Source organism: Dipteris shenzhenensis, chromosome 18 (genome assembly GCF_047967505.1).
Source record: "Dipteris shenzhenensis isolate YYH24624 ecotype China chromosome 18, Dip_SZ_1.0, whole genome shotgun sequence".
Classification (NCBI taxonomy): Eukaryota; Viridiplantae; Streptophyta; class Polypodiopsida; order Gleicheniales; family Dipteridaceae; genus Dipteris; species Dipteris shenzhenensis.
Genome location: NC_141613.1, coordinates 32,726,150 through 32,751,555, shown reverse-complemented (window position 1 = coordinate 32,751,555; position 25,406 = coordinate 32,726,150). Strand labels below are relative to the sequence as shown.

Genomic DNA, 25,406 nt, shown 5'->3' with positions numbered 1-25,406 from the left:
GATGGCAGTTGGCCTCACCAATGCCCCAGCCACTTTCCAAGCCTTTATAAACAAAATCTTGCAGCCTTACCACACCTATAAAAGGGGGCCCTACTGTACTATGTACACATTCATTCTTAATGCAATCTTGTGATAACTTATTTACAGCTGAGCTTGACTAGCTCTAGGCTGAACTAAGATGTTTCCTCCTAGCCTAGGAGTCTCCCTTCCTAGAACTATTGCTCGTGCAGCCCCTCACTGGTTATGGATCTACACACAAGTCCAGATACTTTGATGGTTCAGCTCATGAATTTCTGCAACCTACATGCAGTCCTTTACCTTTGCATTCATTTGCTGCCATTTCTACATTACTAGGCTGTTGAACTAGACCTAAGCTAGCATGTTGTAGGCTAGTTTAGCTGCAGAGTGGTGGGCATCCTGGGTGGCAGGTGCGATACAAAGGAGCAGTGAGGAAGTCCAGTCTCACTCCAACAAGATCTACGCTCCGCTGCTGACGAATACACACAATATGCCTACTACCATTATTTTGTTGTGCTGAGAATGATCGAGTGTTAGCAGCAGTACCACCACAATGAGAAAACTTCCTAGGATTGCAGAGATCTTCCAAAGCATGCTCAGCTGGTATGTTCACATAGTATAAGATAAGTCTTTGATATACAAATATAGAAGAATGGGAACTTTGTTTTTCGATATTCCAGTAGCTTGAAAAAAACGGTCACACATGACACACGGCTTCTGGTCAGTGAATTTGGAACATACCCGTTCTTCCTTGGATGCAATCGCTCAACAACCGCTATGAGAGTGTGAGGAGTGATCTCCGTGCCACGGAGGTCCAATGCGCCTCGAGCCAAATGGGTACAGTAGAGAGACAAGATGACCCGACAATTCTTCCAGACCGTTAAGCCACATTCAATTGGGACACAATTTCAGTGTTTGCGTGATGCGTAGGGGAAAATGAACATAGATCCTCAGGAGATTCTTGAGATGACTAGACTTTTATCGCCAACTGTTCTAGTCCGAGGAGTCTCCCTCAACTCTTGTAGCCCAAGGAGTCTCCATGGATTCATGTAGCCCAAGGAGCCTCCCTCGATTCTTATAGCCCGAGAGGCAATGTGAGATTAGGTTCCATCAATTGTCCCGCCGTGCTTGTGCAGATAGTTAGAGGCGATGTTCACTAATGAGGAGCTTTGGGAGGCCCTCACGGTCCTCCCTCCTCATAAGTGCCTTAGGGAGGATGGCTTGACCCCAACATTCTTCTGGAGTTTTTGGGAGCTCCTACGACGGGCGTTCTAAGGAATCTTTGATTCGGGCTCACTTCCTCAGTCCTCAAGCTAGGGTTGGATTTGCTTGATCTGGAAGGGGGGAGACAGATCAAACATTTGCCAGTGGAGACCTATCAGCCTCTTGGATACAAGATCTTAGCTAAGGTATTGACTTTGCGGTTGAGACCTCAACACTCTAACATCATTCAAGACACACAGACCGGTTTCATCCAGCAGCGTAGCATCCTGAACAATATCTCCACCTTTTGGGAGGCGGTGGATTGGGACCAGGAGCAGTCACACCCTCTAGCTATCCTCCTCTCGAATCTTGAGAAGGCATACGACAAGGTGGAGTGGTCTTTCCCCTGAGGGGCACTATGTCCAGATTGGGGTTTTCAGACATATGGACTCTTTATGCAGGGAGCTCTAGCATGTGCTTATTGATGGCCACAAGGGAGAGGCCTTTTCTCTTTCTTACTCAATACAATAGGGTTGCCCCACAGGGTTATTTTCTACGCTACCAGGCTGCACAACTGACCGAGATGCATAGTTACCGCGGAACGGCGTTCCGCCTTCCTGGAACGCCGGAACACCGGTCCGGAGCTACAGGCATGCCCGGAACGGGTGAAACGGGAGCGGAACATGTCTATCAGGCGGAACGTTCCGGAATGTGCTGGAACGTAGGGCAGAACGCCCGTTCCCTGTGTGCTCCTACAATGTACTTTCTTTTCAATTTCAATTTGTATTTTCCGGTTTTGTATTTTCAGCTATTATATATCCTCATGCAAATGTACTTTCTTTTCAGTTTCAATTTGGAGTCTGGACTCTGGAGTCTTTAAATTTTTAATGTTTAAGACTTTAAAGTTTGATCTTGGATATTTTAAATGTTTTGTCATTTTATGTCATATGCTAACATGTCATATGACGTGGCGTTCCCCGACGTTCCCGTTCCCACTCCCGTTCTAGCATTCGACGTTCCAAGAACGTTCCCGTTCCGCAGTAACTATGCTGGGATGAGGCTTCCAAGCTACTGGATTCAGAGTTCGCAAATGACACGGCCCTTTATGTGGAGGGATCAGCAACAAGCTTGGAGACGGTCAGGGGAGGCTTGGCTATTTAATGTGAGGCCTCTGGGGCCCAAACCAATCGGACCAAATCTATTGGCTTCTTCACAGGGACAGAGGAGCTCCATAGCGTAGGCCACATAGAGTGAGTGGAGGAGGTGGCCTTCTTTTCTTATACGACACACATAGGATGGAGGCAGCGGCGTGGAGAGAGAGAGAGAGAGAGAGAGAGAGAGAGAGAGAGAGAGAGAGAGAGAGAGATTGGCTGAGCCGTAAGTGCCTCATGAGGTCAGATCTAGATTCTGGATGCGCTAATGGTCCATCTTGCGGCCACAAAAGATCTCTTATTAGTTCTGGTCGATCGCCCACAAGAGCTTGCCCATAGGCCCTTGGCTGGAATAGATGAGGGTGGATGGGCAATGCCATTGCTTCCCTAACGGAGTTATGGAGACAATCCCGCATTGCTTATGGAGTTGTGCTAGTACTTAGAGGATCTGGCTGGGGTCCCTAAGGGTTCTGGCTCGGTTGCAGAGGATACAGCAAGACTTGTATGACAGCCTATTTGACAGAGGGGGGCCATGCCTTCCACATTGATGAGGTGTCCCCAGCCTACAAGATACATGGATAGAACATGCATAGGATTGAGCTACATGAGGCGATCCCAGCTGCTCGACATCGTCCTCTTTCCTCTCTAAAAACAGTGGCTAGCATCACGATGTGGAACATCTGGGGTGCACACAGCAGCCTAGTGATGGGCGAGCACCACGTTTCACTTGCGGCCACTTTGGTTGCCATCTGACAAGACATCATCTACACCCTGCGTGCTACTCGGGAGCACAGGACATCAGATTCTAGAGCAACCGCTGAAAGGCGGGCGCATTTCTACAAGGCTTGGCCTGCATACATTTTTTACACTCTTACGCCACGAGGGATTCATTGGTTGTATAGTCCCCCTCCTTGGCTATTAGCCCCTGTTTCAAAGTTTCCCTACGTAGGGAGTTGGGTTATCTAGAAATAGGTTGGTCTTCTTTCAGCCAGTTTTTTCTGATTTGTTTCTCATGGTTAGCTCCTCAGGGATAGCTGAATTGTATGGTTGAGTTGTCCAAACATTACTAGAAATTTCTTTTCTCTTTTTTGTTTTTTTAAACATCCAGTCTACCTACTAGAGGGGAGATGGGAGGACCCCCTTTCTTTCCCCCACTCTGACCAACTCAAGGATGAACATCAATTTGGAGCGCCAACACACAAAAAAAGGCATCAAACGTGAGCATTCCAAGCCAAAGCCGCAAGCAGACAGTCCTACTCGTCTATAACAGCTCTTACCTCAGTCCCACTTTGACAAGATTCATCAAAGATGACCTAACCAGCACCCAAGAAGCAGATTTTCATTCTATAGCACGAGATCCGAGAACTCAAGATTCGACTAGCGACAGAGACCAAAATACAAGAAATGCAAAGCACAGCAGGCAAGCAAGCAGTTGTTGAAACGATAATACAGTAATATAATACATCTCTTCCCTGTAGGCTGTACATAACTTGTTTCTACTGGTCAAGACAAGATCAGCACTCAAATAAAGCCAATGGGCAGGGACCTATTGGACGCCGTGCAGTGAGGGAGTTCATGCTCCCTCACCGCCTCCCCCACTCCTCTGCTTCTTCCTCCATCACTTCCCTTCTCAACATGGATCAGAGACCTTAGGATCATCGTTGCAACAAAGCCTCTTCTTATCTTCTCCATTTGGCATCATGCCATAGACATGGAAGGATACACTATCACTCCCATCGCCTATGGTGGAGTGGGAGTAGTTCAGGGTGACATCATATTTAGTTTATTATTCAAATTTATTCTTTGCTTATAGCAGCAACCACCACTAAAACTATGAAGGCATACTCAAGTTCTTCAAAAGAGGTCACACACTCTAGTTTTTTGCAGAAACAGGTTAGCAAAAAAAAAGATTATTAGGCAAACTCACAAGTAGTCACTCTGCAAACATCATCTTAAACAAAGAACCATGGAACTCATCAAAGTAAAGGAAGCAAGGAAAGAGGGTAAAAGGGCTATTCACAGAGGAAAAGCACCCTTCAACTACAAGTTATGATGGCCATACTATGTGAGTGTTTGAAATAGTTATGTTTTTATAATATGTTCAGAGATGCTTCATGCATTCCAATTTTGGCGATTTGAATTTTTGGTCTTTTGCAAACGTTTGTAAAGCCTTCTTTTGTTCTTTCTCATAGACATGTCTCTGCTCCCTCTTCTCAACATGTAGGTATTACTCAGTGTAGTGAATAAAGATGTGTTTGCAAACCTCATCATACAGCTTTTGTCTCAATTCTTTGGCACATGACCGCACCCAAAACCTCTGGAATGTCACAGAATTCTTGCTTGATCATGCTACTTAGGGTGAGATGACCTTACTTCGCTTGTTAATCACATACGCACCCGGTTGCCTCTATGAGATGCATGTTCTTTCACTCTACAACTATTTTCTCTTGTGCAATGTAGGAATCTGTAAATTGTTGTTTATACCTATCCTATTGCATGACATGGTGAACTCCTTGCCTCTCTTCCCCTTAGTAACTTTTGGCCATGAAGTCTATGAACTTCATTACGAAATAGAACCACAATTTCTAGAGATTTCAACAATGAAAGGTGGGACATATTTTGCCACCAAGTAAAGTTGTGTTCTCAAGCCCAACAATATCTCAGTGTATAAGCTCAAAGGGTACCCTTAGTTCTCTTATGCTTATATTTTGAAATGCAAGTCCCTGCATACTACCACACATGCAACCCTCTCAAAATGGCATGTGGTTGTACCTCGATCTAATGCATCCATCATATTACGCCTTTTTAAAGTGCAAAAGTTTTGACACTAATGTGTGCCATCCTCTTTTGCCAAAGGTCAAGAGTGAGCTGCTCTGAAGAAGGATATGCATGCTATTTTTCCAACTTGTCATCAAACACCTATAAGCGGTGCATAGTATCTTGGTCACAACTTAGGAAACACAGACTTAACCGTCTCATAGCGATGTGGGGCTACAAATAATAGCACCATGTCACCAGTGTCAAATTTCAGGTGACATCTATGTGTGTTGGCAGACCGTTGATACCGCTCTTGCGCTTTTCGCATATGATCCCTGACTTGGAGTAGAATGTATTCCATTTCTTGAACCAGTTGATCAGCTAGGGCCACTCAATGTTGAAGTACAAAATTCACTGGTACAATCGGAGTGTGTCCATAAGCTGCTTGAAATGGAGTCATGCTGATGGCACTATGGAAAAAGTTATTATAAGCAAACTCAAGGAGTGATAGATACTCTTCCCAAGCTGCTAGGCGTGACTGAATATAATGTCGAAGCATTTCTTCCAGAACTTGGTTGACTCTTTCAGTCTGGCCATCTGAATCTGGGTGGTAAGCTGAACTGAACAGTAGAGTTGTACCCAAAGATTCGAACAGTGAAATCCAAAAGTGATTGGTAAACTTAGGATCTCTGTCGGATACGATATTCTTGGGCAATCCATGGTGTCGGAAGATGTGTTGTATGAAGAGTTTGGCGATGTCCTGTGCACTTCTTTTGCAAGCAACAAAGTGTGCCATTTTGGACAGTCGATCAACAATTACCATAATTTGAGTGTTACCTCGGGAGGATCGTGGTAGTGTTGTAATGAAATCCATGGAAATACTTTCCCACCTTTCAGTTGGAACTGGAAGAGGCTGAAGAAGTCCTGCTGGAAGTCGTCGGCTTGCTTTCATTTGTTGACAAGATAAGCAAGATGTAACCATTTTGATGACGTCGCTTTTCATCTGAGGCCAGTAGTATGTTGCACTGAGTAACCTATAAGTCTTGTTGATGCCTAGATGGGCAGCATAAGGAACTACATGATGCTCTTTTAACAAAAGATGTCGAACATCCTTGTCATATGGTACACAGCCGCCATCTTGATAATACATAAGGTCATCCGTATAAGAATAGGATGAGAAAATCTTCTATTCGGAAGTCGAAGGTTGATCTTTTGAAAGAACTTGTACTGCTGTGCCGAAGTCTTTATCATTGAAATACTTCCCTTTGAATGAATTCGGAACATCCACAGATAATGTAGAGATTACCATAGCTGATGCTAGAGTGAACCTGCTGAGAGCATCTGCAACTACATTGCGTAGTGCTGGAATGTACCCAATGGTCATGTGAAAGTTGGCCAAAAACTCAACCCAACGTGCTTGTCGAGCGTTCATGACTGGCTGAGTAAAGATATACTTTAGAGAGTGATTGTCTGTCTTGACCACCGAGTCGGCTCCCATGAGATAATGTTTCCAAGAGCGATAAGCATGTACAACGGCAAGAAACTCCTTATCATAAACCGGGTATCGGGTTTGGATATCGGAATGTTTATGGCTGTCAAAAGCAATAACTCTGCCTTCTTTGCATCAAGACTGCTCCTGTAGCGATGTGAGAAGCGTCGGTCATGACCTCAAATGGAAGGTTTGGGTCAGCAATAGCCATAACTGGTGTGGTAGTGAGTGCTTGCTTGATTTGTTGGAAACTATACTCTGTTTCAGGAAACCATTAAAAAATTGTTGTGCTTTTCAATAATTCGGACATAGGAGCAGCGATTTCGAAAAACTGATAGACCTTTGTATGGTAGAAGTTTGACAATCCGAGAAAAGAGCGGACATCATGAACATTCTTAGGAGTAGGCCAGTTTCGGATTACCTTGACCTTCTTGGGATCCACAAAGATGCCTTGAGCTGAAATAACATGTCCCAAATATTCAAGTTGGGTCTTGAAGAACTCACTCTTCTCAACGTTGATGTAGAGAGAATTTGCGCGGAGAACTTCAAAAACTTGGTGAAGATGTTGTTTGTGCTCATGTAGGGATCTGCTGAAAACGAGGATGTCATCGAGGTAAACGATGACGAACTTATCGAGGAAAGGCCTAAAGATGTCGTTCATTAGTGTCATGAATGTGGCCGGGGCATTGTTTAACCCAAAAGGCATGACCAAACATTCATAGTGTCCATACTTTGTTCGAAAAGCTGTCTTGTACTCATCGCCTTCTCGTATGCAAATTTGATGATAACCTGAACGAAGATCAATCTTTGAGAATTGTATTGCGTGTAGAAGTTAATCGAAGAGGTCATCGATGCGAGGCAATGGATACTTGTTTTTTATAGTTAGCTTGTTGAGGGCTCGGTAGTCGATGCACAGGCGCATTGACTTATTCTTTTTTTCCACAAGTAGTACAGGAGATCCGAAAGGGCTACGACTGGGCCGAATGTGACCTTTGTCGAGTCGTTCGGTCACCTGTTGTTACGCTCAAGTCGAGGTAACATGACCTCGGAAGGGTCAGTCGGCATTTTCCTTTAAAGGATCAATGTTTATATTATATTTGTTTGGGCTTCATGTAAAAGATCAAAAAGGAATAAAGGTCAAGGTCCTTGGTGAGGGTGACATGGCACTAGACTAGGTGCATCTAAGGCTAAGGGACTTTAATGCATTAAATGTGCCTAGGGGCAGATGAATTCAAAGATATCCCAAGAGAGGGGTAAATGATGCATTAAAGAAGGACCCTAAATTGAGGACATGTGGCATACTAGATCCATCTAGGGAGTTTGGGGCTTGTTGGAATTATGCAAGTAGAAAGCTTTCACGAAACGTAATGATCTAATGATTCAGCAGATAAGCTTGCAACCAACGAGGTTGGCTAGGAGGATAGACTAGGTGCCTTCGCCCGTGATTCAGTGATATCGCAGGAAGCAACGAGATTGGGAGGTAACATTTGGTATCAGAGCGCAGAATATCTAGGTAGCGTGGATGAACGGCGCGCGACGAGGGCTATCGGGTGGTCACGGGATTAGTTGCCGCAAGCAATGACGCAGCTGTGCTATCGGGTGGTCACGGGATTAGCTGTCACAGGAGGGTACGGTTCATGGACGTCATCGCAGTGCTGATGACGAAATAGGAGACGGACGACGATACAACCAAGCTGCATGTTCATACTTGGTATCACGCAAAGGATTTCGGGACCAGGACTCCGGGATATCGCAGGAAGGGACTAGCTGTCGTAATCTTGTGGTATCGTGTATCTTGTCGTTGATTTGAAGGCGTCGAAGACAGGATTACAAGGGCCAGTGAGCATGGGCTAGCTTAGGACCAGGGAAATTAATCTGGATATCTGCATTACGTGGAGGTCCTTCAACGTTACCGATGCTGGGTGTAGAAAAAAACCGTAGTACTTTGGATTTTGCAAGTCATGGTATCCATGAAAGTTACGTACGTTGCTAACACCAAAGGGTGGAGCGTAACAGAGGTTGTGGTTCAGTTACTCTGCAAGGTTCGGACGTTATGACAGTACAGCATGTTAGTGATCACAAGGCTGGTCATAAATGCGTGTTGGAGTGGCTTACGGGAACTAGTTGACCTCTTCATGCAACAAAGATATAACCAGGGAGCTTTCTATGCCTTCTAAGTTTGTTTGCTTCCGTGTTTGAGTTAATTTGGGTTGCAGAAGTTTCCCTAGTAAAGGGAAAAGTGGTTTTAGTTACAGTGTGATATATATTTGGTTAACTGTGAAATTGGAGGTTGGACTTTCAATTTGTAATTACAGTTGTAAGCGGTGTTTTATTTATTTTTATTTTTTATTTTTTTAAAAACAAACACACACAATCCCATTGACCTGAATGGAAGTAGAAGAAGAAGCTTCCAAGATGGATCCCGTAGAGTCGAGAGTCCAGCCGACCCCGCAGGTGTCGCGCCCAACAGGTCATACACTGTCTGGCAGAATTGCAATGTTAGAGGATGCCTTGCAACAGATTTTAGCGCGGAAGTTACAAACAAATGTGGGGCAGTCTGAACTCAGGAAAATGGTGCATAGTACGTCTGCCAGACCATCTCGTGAGGAGAAAGACAAATCTCCGATGGAACCGGAGTCCAGTGTTCGTACGGTCGAGCCTAGGAGGGCTAAGGTTCCTAATATTGCCAATTATAGGCCAAAAAAGTATTCTGGTCGAATGTCTGACCGTAGTTCCGATATCATTGACACCTAGTTACACAGATGGGACGAGGCATTCGCCATTTGTGAAATCGGGAATGATATGAAGAAAATCCGCAAGGCCACCCATATGTTTAATGAGGCAACGGATAGGTGGTGGATAAAACAGCAGAAAGATGGAGTAGCATCCACTACCTAGGAGGGGTTTAAAAAGGAATTTAGAAAACACTTCCTACCTCCTGACGAAGCATCCCGAGCTTGGGATCAGTATCGAAACCTTCGTCAAAGAAATTTATCAGTGGCAGAAAACACTGATAAGTTTAGAGAAAGTGTAATGAAGGTTGATGAACCCCTATCTCAATCAATCCAAGTAAAAGATTTTATCTTTGCATTGAATTATCGGATAAAGATGGAAGTTCGGGCTATGTATGCGAACACGCTAGATGAAGCAATTGCCATAGCCCTGAACTATGAAGATGCAAAAGGGAACAGACCAAGTGGGTTTGTGCAGGTTGGGACTCAGTATGGGTACCCGAAAAAAACTGGGTTTAAGAAGAAGTGGATTAGCAAAGGGGGAGCCTCACAGTCTAGTGGTCAAGCCAAGCAGGCGAAACCAGTTGAGACTCCTAAATCAAGTACCACCATTGGAATGAAAAGAAAAGTAACACCAATGGCAGCCCAGGCTTGGTCGAAGTCTTCTTTAAACCCAGAGCAAAGGGAAAAAGCGAGGAGAGAAGACTTGTGTTTTAGTTGCCTTCAGCCTCATCAATGGAAAGATTGTCCACGGAACAAAGACCGTCGGATGGCTGAGATGATGGTCTCAGAATGCGACGTGGAAATGGAGGGAAGTCCCAGAGCAAAACAGATGCAGATTCAGCTAGCAGGATCTTCTCAAAGGTCAGTACCTTTTTTGTTATGTGTGTCTCTTGCTAAGTTAGTAACTAGTGCACCTGATAATATCATGTCAAAGTCCGCAACAACAGGGTATACAACCTTTAGTGATACGGAGTTAATTAAGATGAAAGGGCAAGTAGCCAATCATCAGGTCACTGTGTTGTTTGACTCAGCGTCAACGCACAATGTAATTAACTCCAAGCTCGTAAAGAGGCTGAAACTAAAGACTAGCCCATCTGACTATGCATATACAATCAGGATGGCAGACGGAAGTTCAACTGAAGTATGGGACCAAAGGGTTACCCAGTTAGAGTTTCGAATTCAGGACTATGCTGAGAAGCTTGATTTTGAAATGACCAAGCTTGCTCATGCAGACATAGCCCTGGGTAAGGCTTCGCATTTTAGGAAGAATCCAGCCATAGATTGGAAAAAGCACATTTATCAATTCAAGATGAATGATGTGCTGTATGTCTTACGAGGTGAGAGGGATATACCTCAAGGACCGTTGGTTTCCATGATGGAAATCCGAAAAGCTCAAGAAGAGTTTTTGTTTCTTTGTATAGCATCGGTAGAGCCGGTTGATGATTCTTCGGCTAGCACTGATGTTACTCAAAATGGAGAGATGGCTAAGCTGGCTGATCAAATAACAGAGGAGTTCTCTGATTGTTTTAGGGATGAGCTACCTTATGGGTTACCTCTAGAGTGGGTTACCTCTAGAGCAGAATGTTCAGCATAAGATATCCCGGGGGCAGAACCTGTAAATAGGCCTCCCTATAGGTTGAGTTTTACTGAAGAGGCGGAGGTGCGAAGACAACTGGAAGAATACCTCAAGTTGGGGCAGATTCAACCAAGTTTCTCACCTTTTGCTTCGCCAATGATATTAAAGAAGAAGAAAGATGATACTTTTCGCCTCTGTATAGATTACAGAGCATTGAATAATATCACTATTAAGCAAAGGTATCCGATGGCTCGGATCGATGATTTGCTAGATGCATTACATAGGGCCGTAATTTTCAGTAAGATAGATCTTAAGTGTGGCTACCATCACATCCGTATTAGAGCCGAGGATGTGCATAAAACCAGGTTTGGATATTATGAGTTTTTGGTAATGCCCTTTGGACTTACCAATGCTCCAGCTACATTCGTCATGCTTATGAACGATTTACTACGTCCGTATATCGGAAAGTTTGTACACTTTATTGCCGATATTCTGGTATTCAGTAAAAGTATTACTGCGCATTATGAACACTTAAGAATAGTGTTCAGTACTTTGAGGAAAGCCAGTCTTTATGTAAATAAAAAGAAAACTATATTGTGTATGGTAAGACTTGAATATTTACGATTCATAATTACTCCTGAGCAGGTAGAAATGGATCCACAGAAAGTAGCTGCGATACTGACTTGGCCAATCCCTCGGAGTTTGACCGCTTTGCGATCATTCTTGGGATTTGTCCAATTTTATTGAAGGCATATCAAAGGATATTCCGAAATAGTATCGCCATTGACTGATCTGACCTCAGATAAAGTACCTTTTATATGGGGACAGAATCAACAGGAAAGTTTTAACACCATAAAACAAGCTGTGGTCTCAAGACCGGTGTTAAAAATAGTTGATCCCCAGAAACCGTTTTTCCTTGAAACCGATGCAAGTGGCATTGCGGTAGGAGCAGTTCTCCTCCAAGAGGAAAGGCCAATAGCCTTTGAAAGCAAGAAGCTTTCTCCCTCTCAACAAAATTGGCCAACTCATGAATTAGAGTTGTATGCTGTTGTCCATGCTTTGAAAACATGGAGACATTATTTGTATGGATCAGAGTTTTATGTGGATGTTGATCATGATACTCTGAAAAATTTTTATAAACAACCTGACTTGAGAGGCTGCCAAGCTAGGTGGGCAGAACTCATGCAGGAGTTTAATTTAACGATCCGGTACCGAAGAGGGAAGGATAATAAAGTGGCTAGTGCGTTGTCACGCATTATGCATAACATGAGTTTCACGGTATTAGAGAGTGCTCTAATGACCGAGATTAGAGAAACTCAAAAGGTGGACGAGTTCGTCCAGAAAAGGATGACCTGGCATCCAGAAAACCTTGGAAAAAGGATGACCTGGCATCCAGAAAAGGCCAAATTTATGCAAGATATGCCATAAGGGATGGTATGCTGAAAAGAAATGGCAAGGTAATAGTACCTAATCAGAATGATCTCAGGCAGAGAGTCATTCGACAATGCCATGATAGCCCATGTGCGGGACATCCACGAGTCGAGAAGACATATGATCTCGTGAAACGAGATTTCTTTTGACCAAAGATGAAAAAGCATATTCATGAATATGTGACACGTTGTTTTTCATGTCAGGTAAGTAAGGCAGAGCGAGTGAAGCCACCCGGACTTTTACAACCCTTGGAGATACCACTAAGTAAGTGGGAGAGCATTTCCATGGACTTTATTGTAGGACTGCCTACGACACAAGGTGGATATGATTCTATCCTTGTGGTGGTTGATCGTCTTACCAAGATGGCTCACTTCATTCCAACTAGAGAGTCTGTTAGTGCTCCGCAAGTGGCGGATTTGTTTATTAGACATATATTTCGTTTGCATGGATTACCCAAATCCATAGTGTCAGACAGAGATGTTAAATTTTAAAATTTACCGGTTATTTTTAGACTGCGGTATTTGAGACACTAAGGACTGAGTTGGGAATGAGTAGTGGGGATCATCCAAAAACGGATGGTCAGACAGAAAGAATCAACCAAATTTTAGAGGATATGCTTAGAGCATATGTGTCATTGAGGCAACATACATGGGACAAGTGGTAGCCATTGTTAGAGTTTGCCTACAATGATAGAAAACATTCCTCTACAGGGTTCAATCCGAGGGTTCAGTCCGTTTGAGCTGAACTATGGTTATAGACCAACGAATCCAACTATAGTTGGAATACCTCAGAAAGTGCCTAGTGCCGCGAACTTTATGGTTCAGATGCGAGAGATGGATAGAGGATAATGCAAGACGAAGAATCCTAGACCGAGGAACAATGCAAGTATGCAATCGGAAGATACCCACGGTGTTGGTTGCATGGCATGGTCTACCTCTATCAGAAGCTACCTGGGAATCCGTATACCAGTTACGGAGAGTGTTCCCAGACTTTCTCATCGAGGACGCTGATGCTGAAGAGGGAAGGAATGTTACGCTCAAGTCGAGGTAACATGACCTCGGAAGGGTCAGTCAGCATTTTCCTTTAAAGGATCAATGTTTGTATTATATTTGTTTGGGCTTCATGTAAAAGATCAAAAAGGAATAAAGGTCAAGGTCCTTGGTGAGGGTGACATGACACTAGACTAGGTGGATCTAAGGCTAAGGGGCTTTAATGCATTAAATGTGCCCAGGGGCAGATGAATTGAAAGATATCCCAAGAGAGGGGTAAATGATGCATTAAAGAAGGACCCTAAATTGAGGACATGTGGCATACTAGATCCATCTAGGGAGTTTGGGGCTTGTTGGAATTATGCAAGCAGAAAGCTTTCACAAAACATAATGATCTAATGATTCAGCAGATAAGCTTGCAACCAACGAGGTTGGCTGGGAGGATAGACTAGGTGCCTTCGCCCGTGATTCAGTGATATCGCAGGAAGCAACGAGATTGGGAGGTAACACCTGTCTTTGGATTTCTTCATTTTGAGTGTAAGAAACCCGATAAGGAGGTTTCGACGGTGGATTACTGCCAGGAATAAGTTTGATTAGGTGATCCACTGGTCGTCGAGGTGGTAACTGCTTTGGCAATTCCTGTGGAAAAATATCCAGGTAGGGCTGGAAAAAAGGTTGGTTGAGGTATTCAGGAGGATCCTTTGTTGGTGTCTCCTCTACTGCCGTAACCAACAGAAATGAAGTCTTTACTTGACGTTTACGAACCCACTTCTTTACTTGTAGGGCAGAGGCAACTGGGTTGAAGGAGAGTCCCTAGAACCAGTTAGCTCAATAAGTTTTCCCTGGTGGACAAACTGGATAGTATGGCTGCGAAAACTGATTGATGGATCATAGTCGTAGAGCCACTGTTGTCTGAGTATGACATCGTCCGAGAAAGAGGCATGATGTCGAAGTTCAACTTATCCGTATAATGTTGGATGCGAAAAGACAAGTTTTTGATCCTAGTGTTGCACAAGAAGGTAGTTCCATTTGCGAGTTCAATCTGATAGTCCATGGGACTAGGACTGGTGGTCAACCGAAGTTTGTCGACCATAGAACTAGCTAGGAAGTTATGAGAGCAGCCACTGTCGATGAGGATAGTGACCGTTGTTCCATGAATTGATCCTTGAACACAAAGTACTTGAGTGGCCAGGGAAGGTTCGGGGTTGCTGGCAAGGCTCATGTGGATGGTATTTGCCATTCGAACAGCTTTGCCTTTCTTGTCTTATGTTGGGGTAGCATCTTCTGATTGGGAAGTGCTAGGTTCCATATTGGAATTTTGCTTTGGTCGCTTGGGACAATCGAACCATCTATCGTCGCCTATACAGATGGTACAAAGTCCTTTTGTGCTGGAGTTGTTGTTCAGTGGCCGCACCTTTATGTTGGGGATGACGGTGATGACTTTGTGAAGAAGAAGAGGCGCGATCCTTGGAGGAGTGCTTTTGTTGGGATCCAACATACGATTTCTAAGACTTGTGGGGATCTTGAGACTGTCGCTGACCTTGATAACCCGAGTTTCTTCTAAACTTGGGGTGATCTTGCAGGCGAGCACCTTTGGCCATAGTAGAGTTCTGTGTTCTATTAGCATTCTGCTTCCCTGTGTTTTGGAAATCGGTAATGCGCTCTGCGTAAGCAATAGCGCCAGCTGTGGTGGTGATGTTTGCTTTGAGGATATCAATGCGTAACGAGGGGTTTAGGCCTGAGATGAAAGCATAAAGACAATCATCATCAGTTAAACCGTCAATCTCCAGTACCAATGCGGTGAACTGAGAGATGTAGGAAGACAGGGAGCCTGTTTGCTCCAACTGTCTGAGTTTTGAACGTGCTTGGAAGTCCACATTGGGAGGTATGAAATGCTTACAGAGCACGTGTTCAAAACGTTCCCGAGTTAACACACTTTTACCATCCTTTAAGCGTCGTTGCCACCATAGGAAAGCTACATCCTTGAGGAGGGAGGCTGCCAAGGCAATCTTTTTGCCTTCAGTGAGATCAATAGTATCAAAGTACATGCGCAGTTTTGCGAGCCATCGGTCAACTGTTCGGCGATTTCGTTGACCAGTGTAGGCTTCTGGAAGTTTACTGTCAAGTCTTTTAGTTTTGGAAGCTTGGAGTAAGCGGTAAAGGGCACGGAGTTCAGTGTTTTCTACCTCAGGTGGGAACGAGTCCACATAGTCATCCGGTTGCGTCACGTCATCCTCTGTATGTGTGGTACTGCGAGAATCTTGGAGTTGTTGGACTTTCTGGACCAAGTCGGAGATCTGTCTTGAAGCTGAGAAATTTGAAGTTGAAGTAGTGCTTCGCCTTGTAAGTTGACTTCAGGGGTCTTTTTTGGACTTGAGTCGCTTATCTCTGGAGAGGTTGCACGCGAGCGTTGCGACATATCTGAGGTCCCTGTGAGAAGAGCACAAACCTGCGCTCTAGTTTGTACCATTCCTAGAAGAAGATTCGGGCTGCTCGATGGAACCAGCCGTGGAAATCTGGTAAAGGAGGTCCTGTCTGAGATAACACTGGTGATGCCGAAATGGGTGTTACTGCTCATGAGAGTACAGGGGTAGGTTGCAGAGTCCACGGATCTAAGAAGGGATAAGGAGCTGCTGTCGGGAGTGGAGGATATCCAGGAGAAGGAGTGCCTTCAGAGTGTAAATACTGTCTTGGGGAAGGTACAACCTATGCAAGAGGATATCTGGGAGCTGAAGGAGGTGGAGAGTACCCTCGAGATGCTGAAGCTGAGGGGTAAAAGTCTCTCCAAAGATGGACAGCAAACTCATGAGGAATATCGGGTTCTAGGTATCTACGTGTCTCGTGGAACACAACCTGGACTGTGCTGAGGAAGTAATGTAATTGAGATGCCTCACGCAGAAGGTAATAGGGGCGTTGGCAGAGGCCTGGTGCAGAAAAGGGCAGATTGCGTGGAACCGGACACGTTGAATTCAGTGGCAAGTACCTATGGGGTGCTAGGAGCAGGACTAGGCTTGGCTGGTCGGAATTGAAAGGCAGCAAAAGGCCGCTGTTCACAGGCTAAGGTGGCGAGATGAGCCACCAGCCAGAACCAGTCTGGTCTGAATCGAGATAGAGGGGCAGCAAGGGCTGCTGGTCAAAGGTAGGTATGGTGGCGATGAACTAGCGAGGGCCGGCTGCTAAAAACAATCCAGTAGATTGTAGGATGGAAGCCTGACAAAGGGCGCAGCCTGCTTGCATCTGGCGCTGCTTGTTGCTTGCTTCCAGGGCTGATTTGCGGTAGAAGAAGATGGCGAATTTCTGGCACCTTGGCGAATTTCTGGCACCTACGCTATTTGCAGAAATCAGGCAGCAAGATGACGATAGAGGCTGCAAAGGGGATCTGTTCGATCACAAGGTCGTATAGGCAGGTATGCAAAAGAGCCAGCTGATGCAGGCAATCAAGAACTACGCAAGATGGAGGCCTGACGAAGGGCACGGCTTGCGGCAAGGATATGGCGCAAACACGTACGGCTGTTTTGGAGCAAAGAAAGCAGATGTGCAATCGCGATTGGATTTCGCTTTTTTTTTCTTGCTGGTTGGTAGTTGCCAAAAAATTAAAACGTGGGTTTAATGAACCCTTGGGTAGTCTACGGTTAGGCCTTGGGCGTAGGGCTGGTTGCCCTTTTTAGGCCCTCTAGGTACCCTTTTGTAAGTTGGTGCTTGGTGCCAAAGGGTGTGCCTATTCTTGTACCTTTTTATGAAGGGGTGTGACCCTATTTTAGAAAGGGGTGTCCCCACACGAAAAGGTGTGTCCGTTTTCCACGATGGGGTGTGTCCCTTGGGTGAGGATTCAAAGCTCTTCATCAAAAGGTACGTCCGATAGTGAAAAAGGTGCATCCCTTGGTTTTGGGACAGCCCAAGCACATCAAAAGACACGATTTTTGTCGTGTCCATTCACATCAACTCGTGATGTGGGGGAGATGGAGAGGCCATTGATGACTTTAGTGGGGTTGGCGCTAAAAATTTTTACGCTCATTCTCTCCATCTCTTCCATGCACAATGTGCGCGGATATCCTTCTAGCAGAAAGAGATGTATCAGATAGGCGCTAGAAGGTGGGGGGCATTTCCTACAGGCAGGAGCAAAATTTGCTCTGATACCACTGTAAGAAATCCTAGATTTACTATATTTAGAAATGTGCTAAAGAACAGAAAGGAGACTGAAATAGCAGAGAACAAGGACTATTTGTATTGCTTGAGTGTCTGTAGTGTGTCATCCATACAATTGGGCCTCTCTTATATAGAGAGTGAAGAGTCACACATGAAAAGGTGTGTACTCCAAAGTGTATGTGCATGAAGAGGTGTGTACCCCTTGTGAAGGGTGTGAGCTAAGGAACAGAAAGGAGACTAAAATAGCAGAGAACAAGGAATATTTGTATTGCTTGAGTGTCTGTAGTGTGTCATCCACACAATTGGGCCTCTCTTATATAGAGAGTGAAGAGTCACACATGAAAAGGTGTGTACTCCAAAGTGTATGTGCATGAAGAGGTGTGTACCCCTTGTGAAGGGTGTGACCCTTGATGAGAGGGTACATTACAATAGGAGTGTCTCTTCCATAGAATGTCTCTTGTGAAGGGTTGTGCCTCATAGGAAGTGTCCCGTCGAAAGGGCATACCCTTCCACAAGTGTCCATTCATCAAACCATCCATAAGTCTAAGATATAGAGAAAGGAATACGTCACAGATCGTGACAGAGCCATGTGGCAGTCTGGAGATCCAGTTGGAGCCTATTTATATGGGCCGGTCAGTCTGTAGGGTTTACAGACTGGGTCAGCTAAAATCGGGAAGGTTGTCTTCATCTCCAATCTATAAAAAGGGCCCTTCTAGGGCTCATTCCTTAATGGTCTCATCCCAAAGCGTAGGAGTGTAGCCGGCTGGGCTCTCTAGCAATCATAAGGTGGCTCTCAAAGTGTAGGAGTGGTCCTGGGCATTTCAGGCCAAGCATTCCAGCCTACTGATGGATGTTAAGGAGAGTCCTTTTGCAGCAGAAGTAGTTCTCAGGTTCTTGAAGACCCCAGAAGCACATGAAAGAGCAGATCTACTCAGTATAGAAGAGCTGGATAGTGGTGCACAAAGCAACAAAGGACGACCACATTGAAGGAGAGTTTGGGCTGCCTTCACAGCAGAAGGGAGATCAAGGATCCACAATAAGCACTGCCTTAGGCCCACATAAGCTGTAGGGGAGCACCGCAGGCCGAGTGTTTTGGAAGTGCCAAGGAGGTAGGAGAGCAATCTTTTCATTGTGCAGGGGTCCACATCTAGTCAGCACTCAAGTGACACACTAAACACATCTTTTGTACATGCTTTGCTCCACATTTGGAAAGATACATATTTTGCTGGTTCTAGACCTCTGTCTTGTGCGTTGTCTATTTACTGTCTGCACATCTACTGGGTACACATATGGATAAGAAGTTGGATTTGAATATACCACTGTGTGAGTGTTAGAATATCACTGTCCCCACCTGTGAGCCTCCGATTTGAGGGGACAAGGGGGCAGGAGATAATAGGGGGATGAAGAGGGATGCAGGGCAGGATTGTGGCCTGCCAAGTGCAGCCCTAAAAGCCCTGCTTGAGGGCCTATTTATAGGCCAGGCCAAGTTGGCCTGGTCAGCTGCTGGTCAGCCAAATTGGCCGACCCACTGCCTAGAAAAGGGTGCCCCATCGCCTAGAAAAGGGGGCCCCTACAGATCCCTATATAAACAGCTCCCCACTCCTCCATTCCCTCATTCTCTCATCCACTTGACTGAAGCCTCTACTCATGGGCAGCGTTCTAAGAGGGAGGAGTTCCCTGAGATACTCAGCAGTTTTGGACAGCACCCTTGCTGCCTACTTGTGCTCATTTGGAGCTTGTTTATCCCACGCTCTGTGGGAGAATATAGTCTGATTTTTCTCTCTCTGTCTCTCTCTTGTGCTGTTCCAGCAACGTTTCATAGTATATGTGTGATCATCTATCTGAGGTTTCTGAGTGTTGTATGAGCTGAGAATGGAGTGAGAGGTGTGAGAGATTCTATCCTCCTATTTCCAACATGGAAATAAAGCAAGGTTTCCAGCTCTAGAAGGGAGTTTTCTCAGCAAGAAGGCAACTCCAATCGACACTCAGGTTTGCTGCGTGGTCAAGTTCTCTACTGCAAGTCCATTTTTCAGTTTGCTGATTGCTATTACAGCGAAGAGGGAAGAGAAGGAACCATCTATAGCCTCTTCATCCTATGCTCGTCCTTCCTCATCTTCCCTCTTCATCCATCCCTAACTTTGGCGAGCCTGGGAAGCTGGTATCCCATATGGAAGGTGAAGATCTGGAGCCATCTCATGGCTCGGAAACTCTGGAAGCTTGTGACGGGTGTTGAAGAGAGGCTGGAGAATATTCTGGACAAGCAAGAAAGAATTTTGATTCCAATAGATGCAGATGATCTCGCAGTGTGGAAGAGAGAGATGCGGACGAGATCTCGCAGCATGGGACGAATTCCCCACATTCAGATGGCAAAGACGTTTGTAGAGGCGTGGGCCATTCTCAAGGATCTGTACGAAACAGATAACACTTCACTCTCCAGCAGCAGTTATACAATCTAGATACGAGTGAGGGAGACAACGTTCATGACCATCTAACGAAAGTCAAGGTTGTGAGGAAATAGCTCGCAGTAGTTGGTCAGAAGGTAGACCCAAGTCATCTAGCTTTGCTGACACTCCACAAGCTACCTCAAAGTTTCAAGAGTTTCGTGATAGACAAAAGATTCTTGCACAAAGTCGGTACATAAAGTACACCCAAAATCAGCTCCCCGTTTCCTGCAATCGTGATGAATGGGATACTACGAAAACCCTTCACAAGGCATGGCCGGTTATCCCCCACACTGACCTTGGAGTCAAGATGTGTACCTTCCATCTTGAACCACTCTTTCTTGTTGGACATGTGCTTTGAGGCTCCACTGTCCACGTACCAGCCCTTCTTGCCTTCACTAACTGCGCAGGCTGAGAAATACTTAGTAATGATAAAGAGAGCGCAGGTAGTGGCGTTGGCCGATTCAGTCTTTGGCTCCTCCTTGGCTTTGGACTCCACATACTTAGGTGCAGTTTTCACTAGGCCAGCTTTCACGATGATCCATGCAGCTCGAGCACGCCTCACACGAGGATATGATGCTCTAGCCCGGCTAGAGCAACAGTGTTTCCAAGCGCACTTCCAGGACCCACCGACGAAGTGCTTGCTTTTCGACACCCTAGTGAGACGAACTGCCATGTATGCAGCACCGTTCTGGGGGTGTGATATTTCAGCAGCAGAGTGGAAGAGATTTGAGCGGCTAAAGATAATCATGGGATCCAGGATGATTCGTAGTAAGCCCTCAATCCCCCATCAGATAGTACAGGCAAAGTTTGCTATGACCCCTCTTCAACTTGATGCGACAGTGACCTTCCTCCATTGAGTCTGGGACCTACCTCGTGAGAGGCTACCGAGACTAGCATTGGAATCCTCTATCCGACTGGCAGAGAGTGGGTTGATATAGCATGGTATGCACGCGTCTTTGCTTGGTTCGCCAGTCATGGCATTCAGATGGACAGGCTCCCTCCTTTTCAGTATAGCATGGATGCACCCCCTGAGCTGATTCCGCGAGATGAGATTAACCGCATCATACAGTTAGACCTCCTCCAACTTTTCACACTTTGGACTTGGGGGGGGGACCAGGATTTCCCCACCAAGACCCAGCTCTACTATGACCATTTCTTGAGAGTATCGGAGGATGGCCTCATCATCAGATGCCAGTATCTTGAGGACACAGGAGTCTCACATGCACTGAGGATTGGCATTGGACAGATGCGAGTCTCCTCCCATCAGCTGAGGATTGAGGCAGGGAGAGCTGCAGGCATACCCAAAGAGCAGCGGACTTGTATGCTATGCACGATGGGTCAGGTCGAGACCGAGGAGCACTTTCTTTGTATGTGTCCCGCCTACTACCATATCCGAGGGCGCTACCATTGCCTTTTTTAGGAGGGACACAGGTTTGACCACTCTCACAACTGATCCACTTCCAGGATCAGATCAGGTCTGTATTGGGCTCTACTTGATGGAGATGCGGAGACACAGAAAGACACTACTGCGACGGACCAGAGAGCAGCAGGATGCGACCACCACGTCACAAGACACTGAGGTGGACCGAGCGCAAAGGCAGGTCACCGACTTCTATGCATTTGAGTCAGCTCCAGGGCACTCAGGAGTAGAGGAGGAGCTAGCTGACATGAGAGATAGATGGGTCAGTAGAGGGAGTCAACACGACACCACTACTGGACGAGGGTCATGAGGTAGCTCACATGCGACAGGAGACCAGAGCACACACGATTGAGGTTCGACCTATCTCAGCTCTTCTCAGAGGCGACCGACAGAGATGCGGCATTACACTTGACAGCCCATCGGATCCAAAGATCGAGGAGACCACGCCCCCCACCACAGCGCCAGACAGCTCGACAGATGCAGATACATGAGCTCTTTGTGTCACACCAGAGAGCTATCACGAAGCTTGGATACATGGAGCCAGATCATGTTCTTGGAGCATTAGCCCTGAGCGCCTGACATGCCTCACTCATGTTACGCACTATTTGGCTTTTCTGGCCTGACTTGAGATGATGTACTACATTAGTATTTCAGTTTATGTGTTTTCTAGTACTCAGCGAGGGCCTTAGCGAGCCTTTCGCTCCAACCCACTGTGGCTTGTATGAGTTTACTTTGTTTCTGCACTTTGTCCCATAGGCCCGCGAGGCCTCCCGCGGACGTTAATATTTCTCTCTCTCTCTCTCTCTCTCGATTTTGTTGATATATGATGATGATGCTGATGGTGTTGTTGATGCTATGACTATGTAGTACTGATGTTCTTATTGATTATGTAGCATTTAGCATGGGTGTTGATGCTCATGTAGTAGCTCCACCCTTTCAGCTTTTTGTATCAGGTTTCTCATAGTCTCATAGCCTCCAATCTCCCACGCTCTTCCCGCACATCCATGTGCCCAGACCAGGGAATTTATCCCTCAGAGATGGATGTGGAACAGCTAGCAAGGCAACGACAGAGGAGTTTCACTGATGAAGTTCCCCTGCTGCCACCAGCAGACTTGATGCAGAGATGTCAACCTCAAAGCTAGAAAAAAGGTTTGCACTGTGTTGCTCTCTGCTGCAAAGCTGAAATGTGCAGCAGCGTATTGACACAAAAGATTTTTTCAACTGCAAAGTGAAGGAGATGAGAAACTGGAAGCTGCCGCAAGTTTGTGCTGCTCCCGTCGTAATCAGCTGTTTTGGAGTCGAATCAAAGCTGATCAGAGAACTTTCGTGTTTGCCAAGTCTTCGGTTCTACATAAGCTCTTTTTTAAAGTAATAGTCTGCACTGCCACTGCTTAACTTCAGTATGGGTATACACACAAGAAGCACAGCAGTTGCAACATGGGCCGAAATAACCTCTTTTGAGACTAGTCCCATAGCCTTGCTGCAAGAAAAGTCTCTCAACTACAAGAAGACTACATACGCTCAAAGCAACTGATTGAAACTATGATTGAAAGAACAAAGAAGGGCAATAGATTGCGGTGTCACAGAGACTGAGCAAAGTCGAGACAAATCTCTCAAGAAATTGAAACCACACTAATAAGTAAGCACGTATGTGAAGCATTGAAGGAGAAGGAAGAAGAGCATAAGAAGGCACTTGATGCACAAATCCTCTCAGAGCTCAAGAAGCAACAAACACAAGCATCTATAGCAATGAACATCGGAGTGGAGGGATTGCCTGACAATTTATTCAAGGCCTAGGATTCGTTCAGAGATACACCAGGAGCGGCAGTAAGAGCTTACCCCATTATCAAATTCAATACGCAAATGTTTTGCTCAATGGGAAACAGGGGTAATCGGCCAATTGTAGCATTCAAAGGAAGGCAAGAAGGCACAAAACAACAGATAGCGGAGGACCTCACCCCAGCGCAATTGAAGCAGAAGGGAGGCAGAAGGCAACAGAATTGGGGAAGATGAGCGAGGGAAATGGGCAGTATTAAGGCAAGACGGGGAGTCCCGCAATGACAAAGGCTCAATAGACTCAGCCTTGAATTTTTTTGAAAGAAATGAAGCCTCCTAGAGAGAGTAGGTTTCTTATAATTGTCTTTCCTTTTGGAAAAGGCCTTTGACATTGCTTGTATTCGTCCCATAGACCCATTTTCGTCTGCTGTGAATTCCCCCCCTGCCTCTCTCTCTCTCTCTCTCTCTCTCTCTCTCTCTCACACACCCCTTCCAACAAGGCCACTTTCCACATAGTAAACCTTCCAGGTTATTCCTAAATTTTTGTGAATACATAGGCTTCAATCTGGTCTTGTGGGTGGATTTCTCGTCTTTCAAGGAACTTATGTACTCTGCCCCCCCCCCGCCCTCTCTCTCTCTCCCAAAAGCACAAATAGAGAAACCATGCCGCCTTAATTCTTTCATGCATCTACCAAGTCAGAAGAATCCTGTAATGCATCTCACCTTTCGGGATAGCGTCTGTTGCAGAGCCAAATTTGGAAGGGCCTCTGTAAGGAGTATGTTTGGCCGGCCTGCCCCCAAGTACCTCATCTAGGTCCTTGTAACATCCAACCTTGGTAGATGATGGGCGATGTTGAAGCTTTGCCTTCTTATAATCTTTGACAAGGTTTCTCCATTTATCGGTGCACATGGTAGGAGATCTGTCGTATCCTCTTTCTTTCAGTTTACAAGATATTTGTTCCCACAAATGCTTATTGGATTTGCAGGTACTGAACAAAGGTAGCATCTCTTTCTTGCACGCAATTAAGGTGCGAATCTCGTCCTCGACCCATGTTTCAGCTCTTTTCTTGGGCGCTTTGATTTCAAGCTCGTTTCCAGTTCTTTCGGCAAAACTAACAACTTGAGATGGCAGCGGTAGTTGAGGTGGTTGCATTCCCATAGGCTCCACATCCATGGCTTCCTACCCCGTGTGCGAAATTCCACGTTTTTTAGTTGCCACCGCAACTTCCGAAACCTGCTTTTAAAATTGCATGTCGCATCAGTGAAACGGCTTCTGCGAATGATTTACACGAAATGCGGTGCCCTAACCGATGTCTAGTGGCAGGGAATCGTCAAAAGCTACGCGGACATTCTTTGTTCTGTGACAAAATATCCCTGAATTCTGATTGCATGCTTGCTCCCGGTCTGCAAAAAGCGCTATGTCTCATTAGCGCAAGAAAGACTGCCGAGACATTATGGAAAAGGTATGGAGGACATGGAATCTCAAGGAAATACAAAAAGCAGAGCAAAAAGCGACATAAATGTTGAGTCTTCTTGCAACCCAAAAGGGAAATTGGAGGGGGGGAGGCAAGGAAGAAGCACCAAGAGGAAAATCGATGGGTGCGGCTGAAAAGGCATGCAAAAACTCCCTGGAATGGATGAAGGGTACTTACAAAGTTAATCTCCACCGACTGATGATGGAGACTCGAGAGCTCCGAGGAGGCTCTGTGTAGAGCAGTTTTCAAGGCTTCGGTGCAGCTCAGAAAGAGAGAGAAAGCTGGAGAGAGGAGAGAGACAGAATAGAGAGAGGAGGCCTCTTCTCTAGAGGGAGAAAAAACATGCTCACATTAGTATTACAATAATAATAACCCCTAGGTCATTTGTTAGCCCTGGCTCTCCTGAGTTGGCCCCAAGTTTTTGTGATTATTCCTAGTTTTTTTGAAATTTTTGAAGTTAGCAAGCTCTCTTTTTGGGTGAATGAACTAAGAACTCCCCTTTTTAGCACTCGATACATGGGAGGGGTGCCTTTTCATCCTTCTCCTGCTCTCCTATCACTTTACGTATCTCCCCATACATGGCCATGGCTCTCAATTTGTTGCCTTTACTCTACTTAGAAAGAAACCTTATGGTGTGCTACTTGTAGGAGGAGTTTACCTTGTCACCTTAGAGTGAGGTCCTCTTCGCATCGAGCGGTTCCCATAGTCCGAGAAATCATAGCACTGTGACCGTAGATATTATGCTCGGCTTCAATTCGCTTATAAATATAGGGTATATCTCTTCCTCTACTATGAT

General features: G+C 45.5%; 1 protein-coding gene across 2 annotated transcripts in view; it reads right to left on the bottom strand.

Moving 5' to 3' along the window:
• Positions 1-24,893, bottom strand: part of LOC147891129 (trihelix transcription factor GT-1-like) — a 33,018-nt gene extending 8,125 nt beyond the window's left edge. Inside the window, exons 1-2 of one of the 2 annotated variants that reach the window (XM_087390012.1) lie at positions 24,788-24,893; positions 23,859-24,539 (exon numbers count right to left, since the gene is read on the bottom strand). In XM_087390012.1, coding sequence (XP_087246138.1) covers positions 23,859-24,309 — 451 coding nt within the window. In that variant the 5' untranslated portion in view covers positions 24,310-24,539; positions 24,788-24,893. The remainder of the gene's footprint in view (positions 1-23,858; positions 24,540-24,787) is intronic. The other variant, XM_087390013.1, reaches the window with a different exon arrangement.
• Between the last annotated feature and the right edge of the window lie 513 nt (positions 24,894-25,406).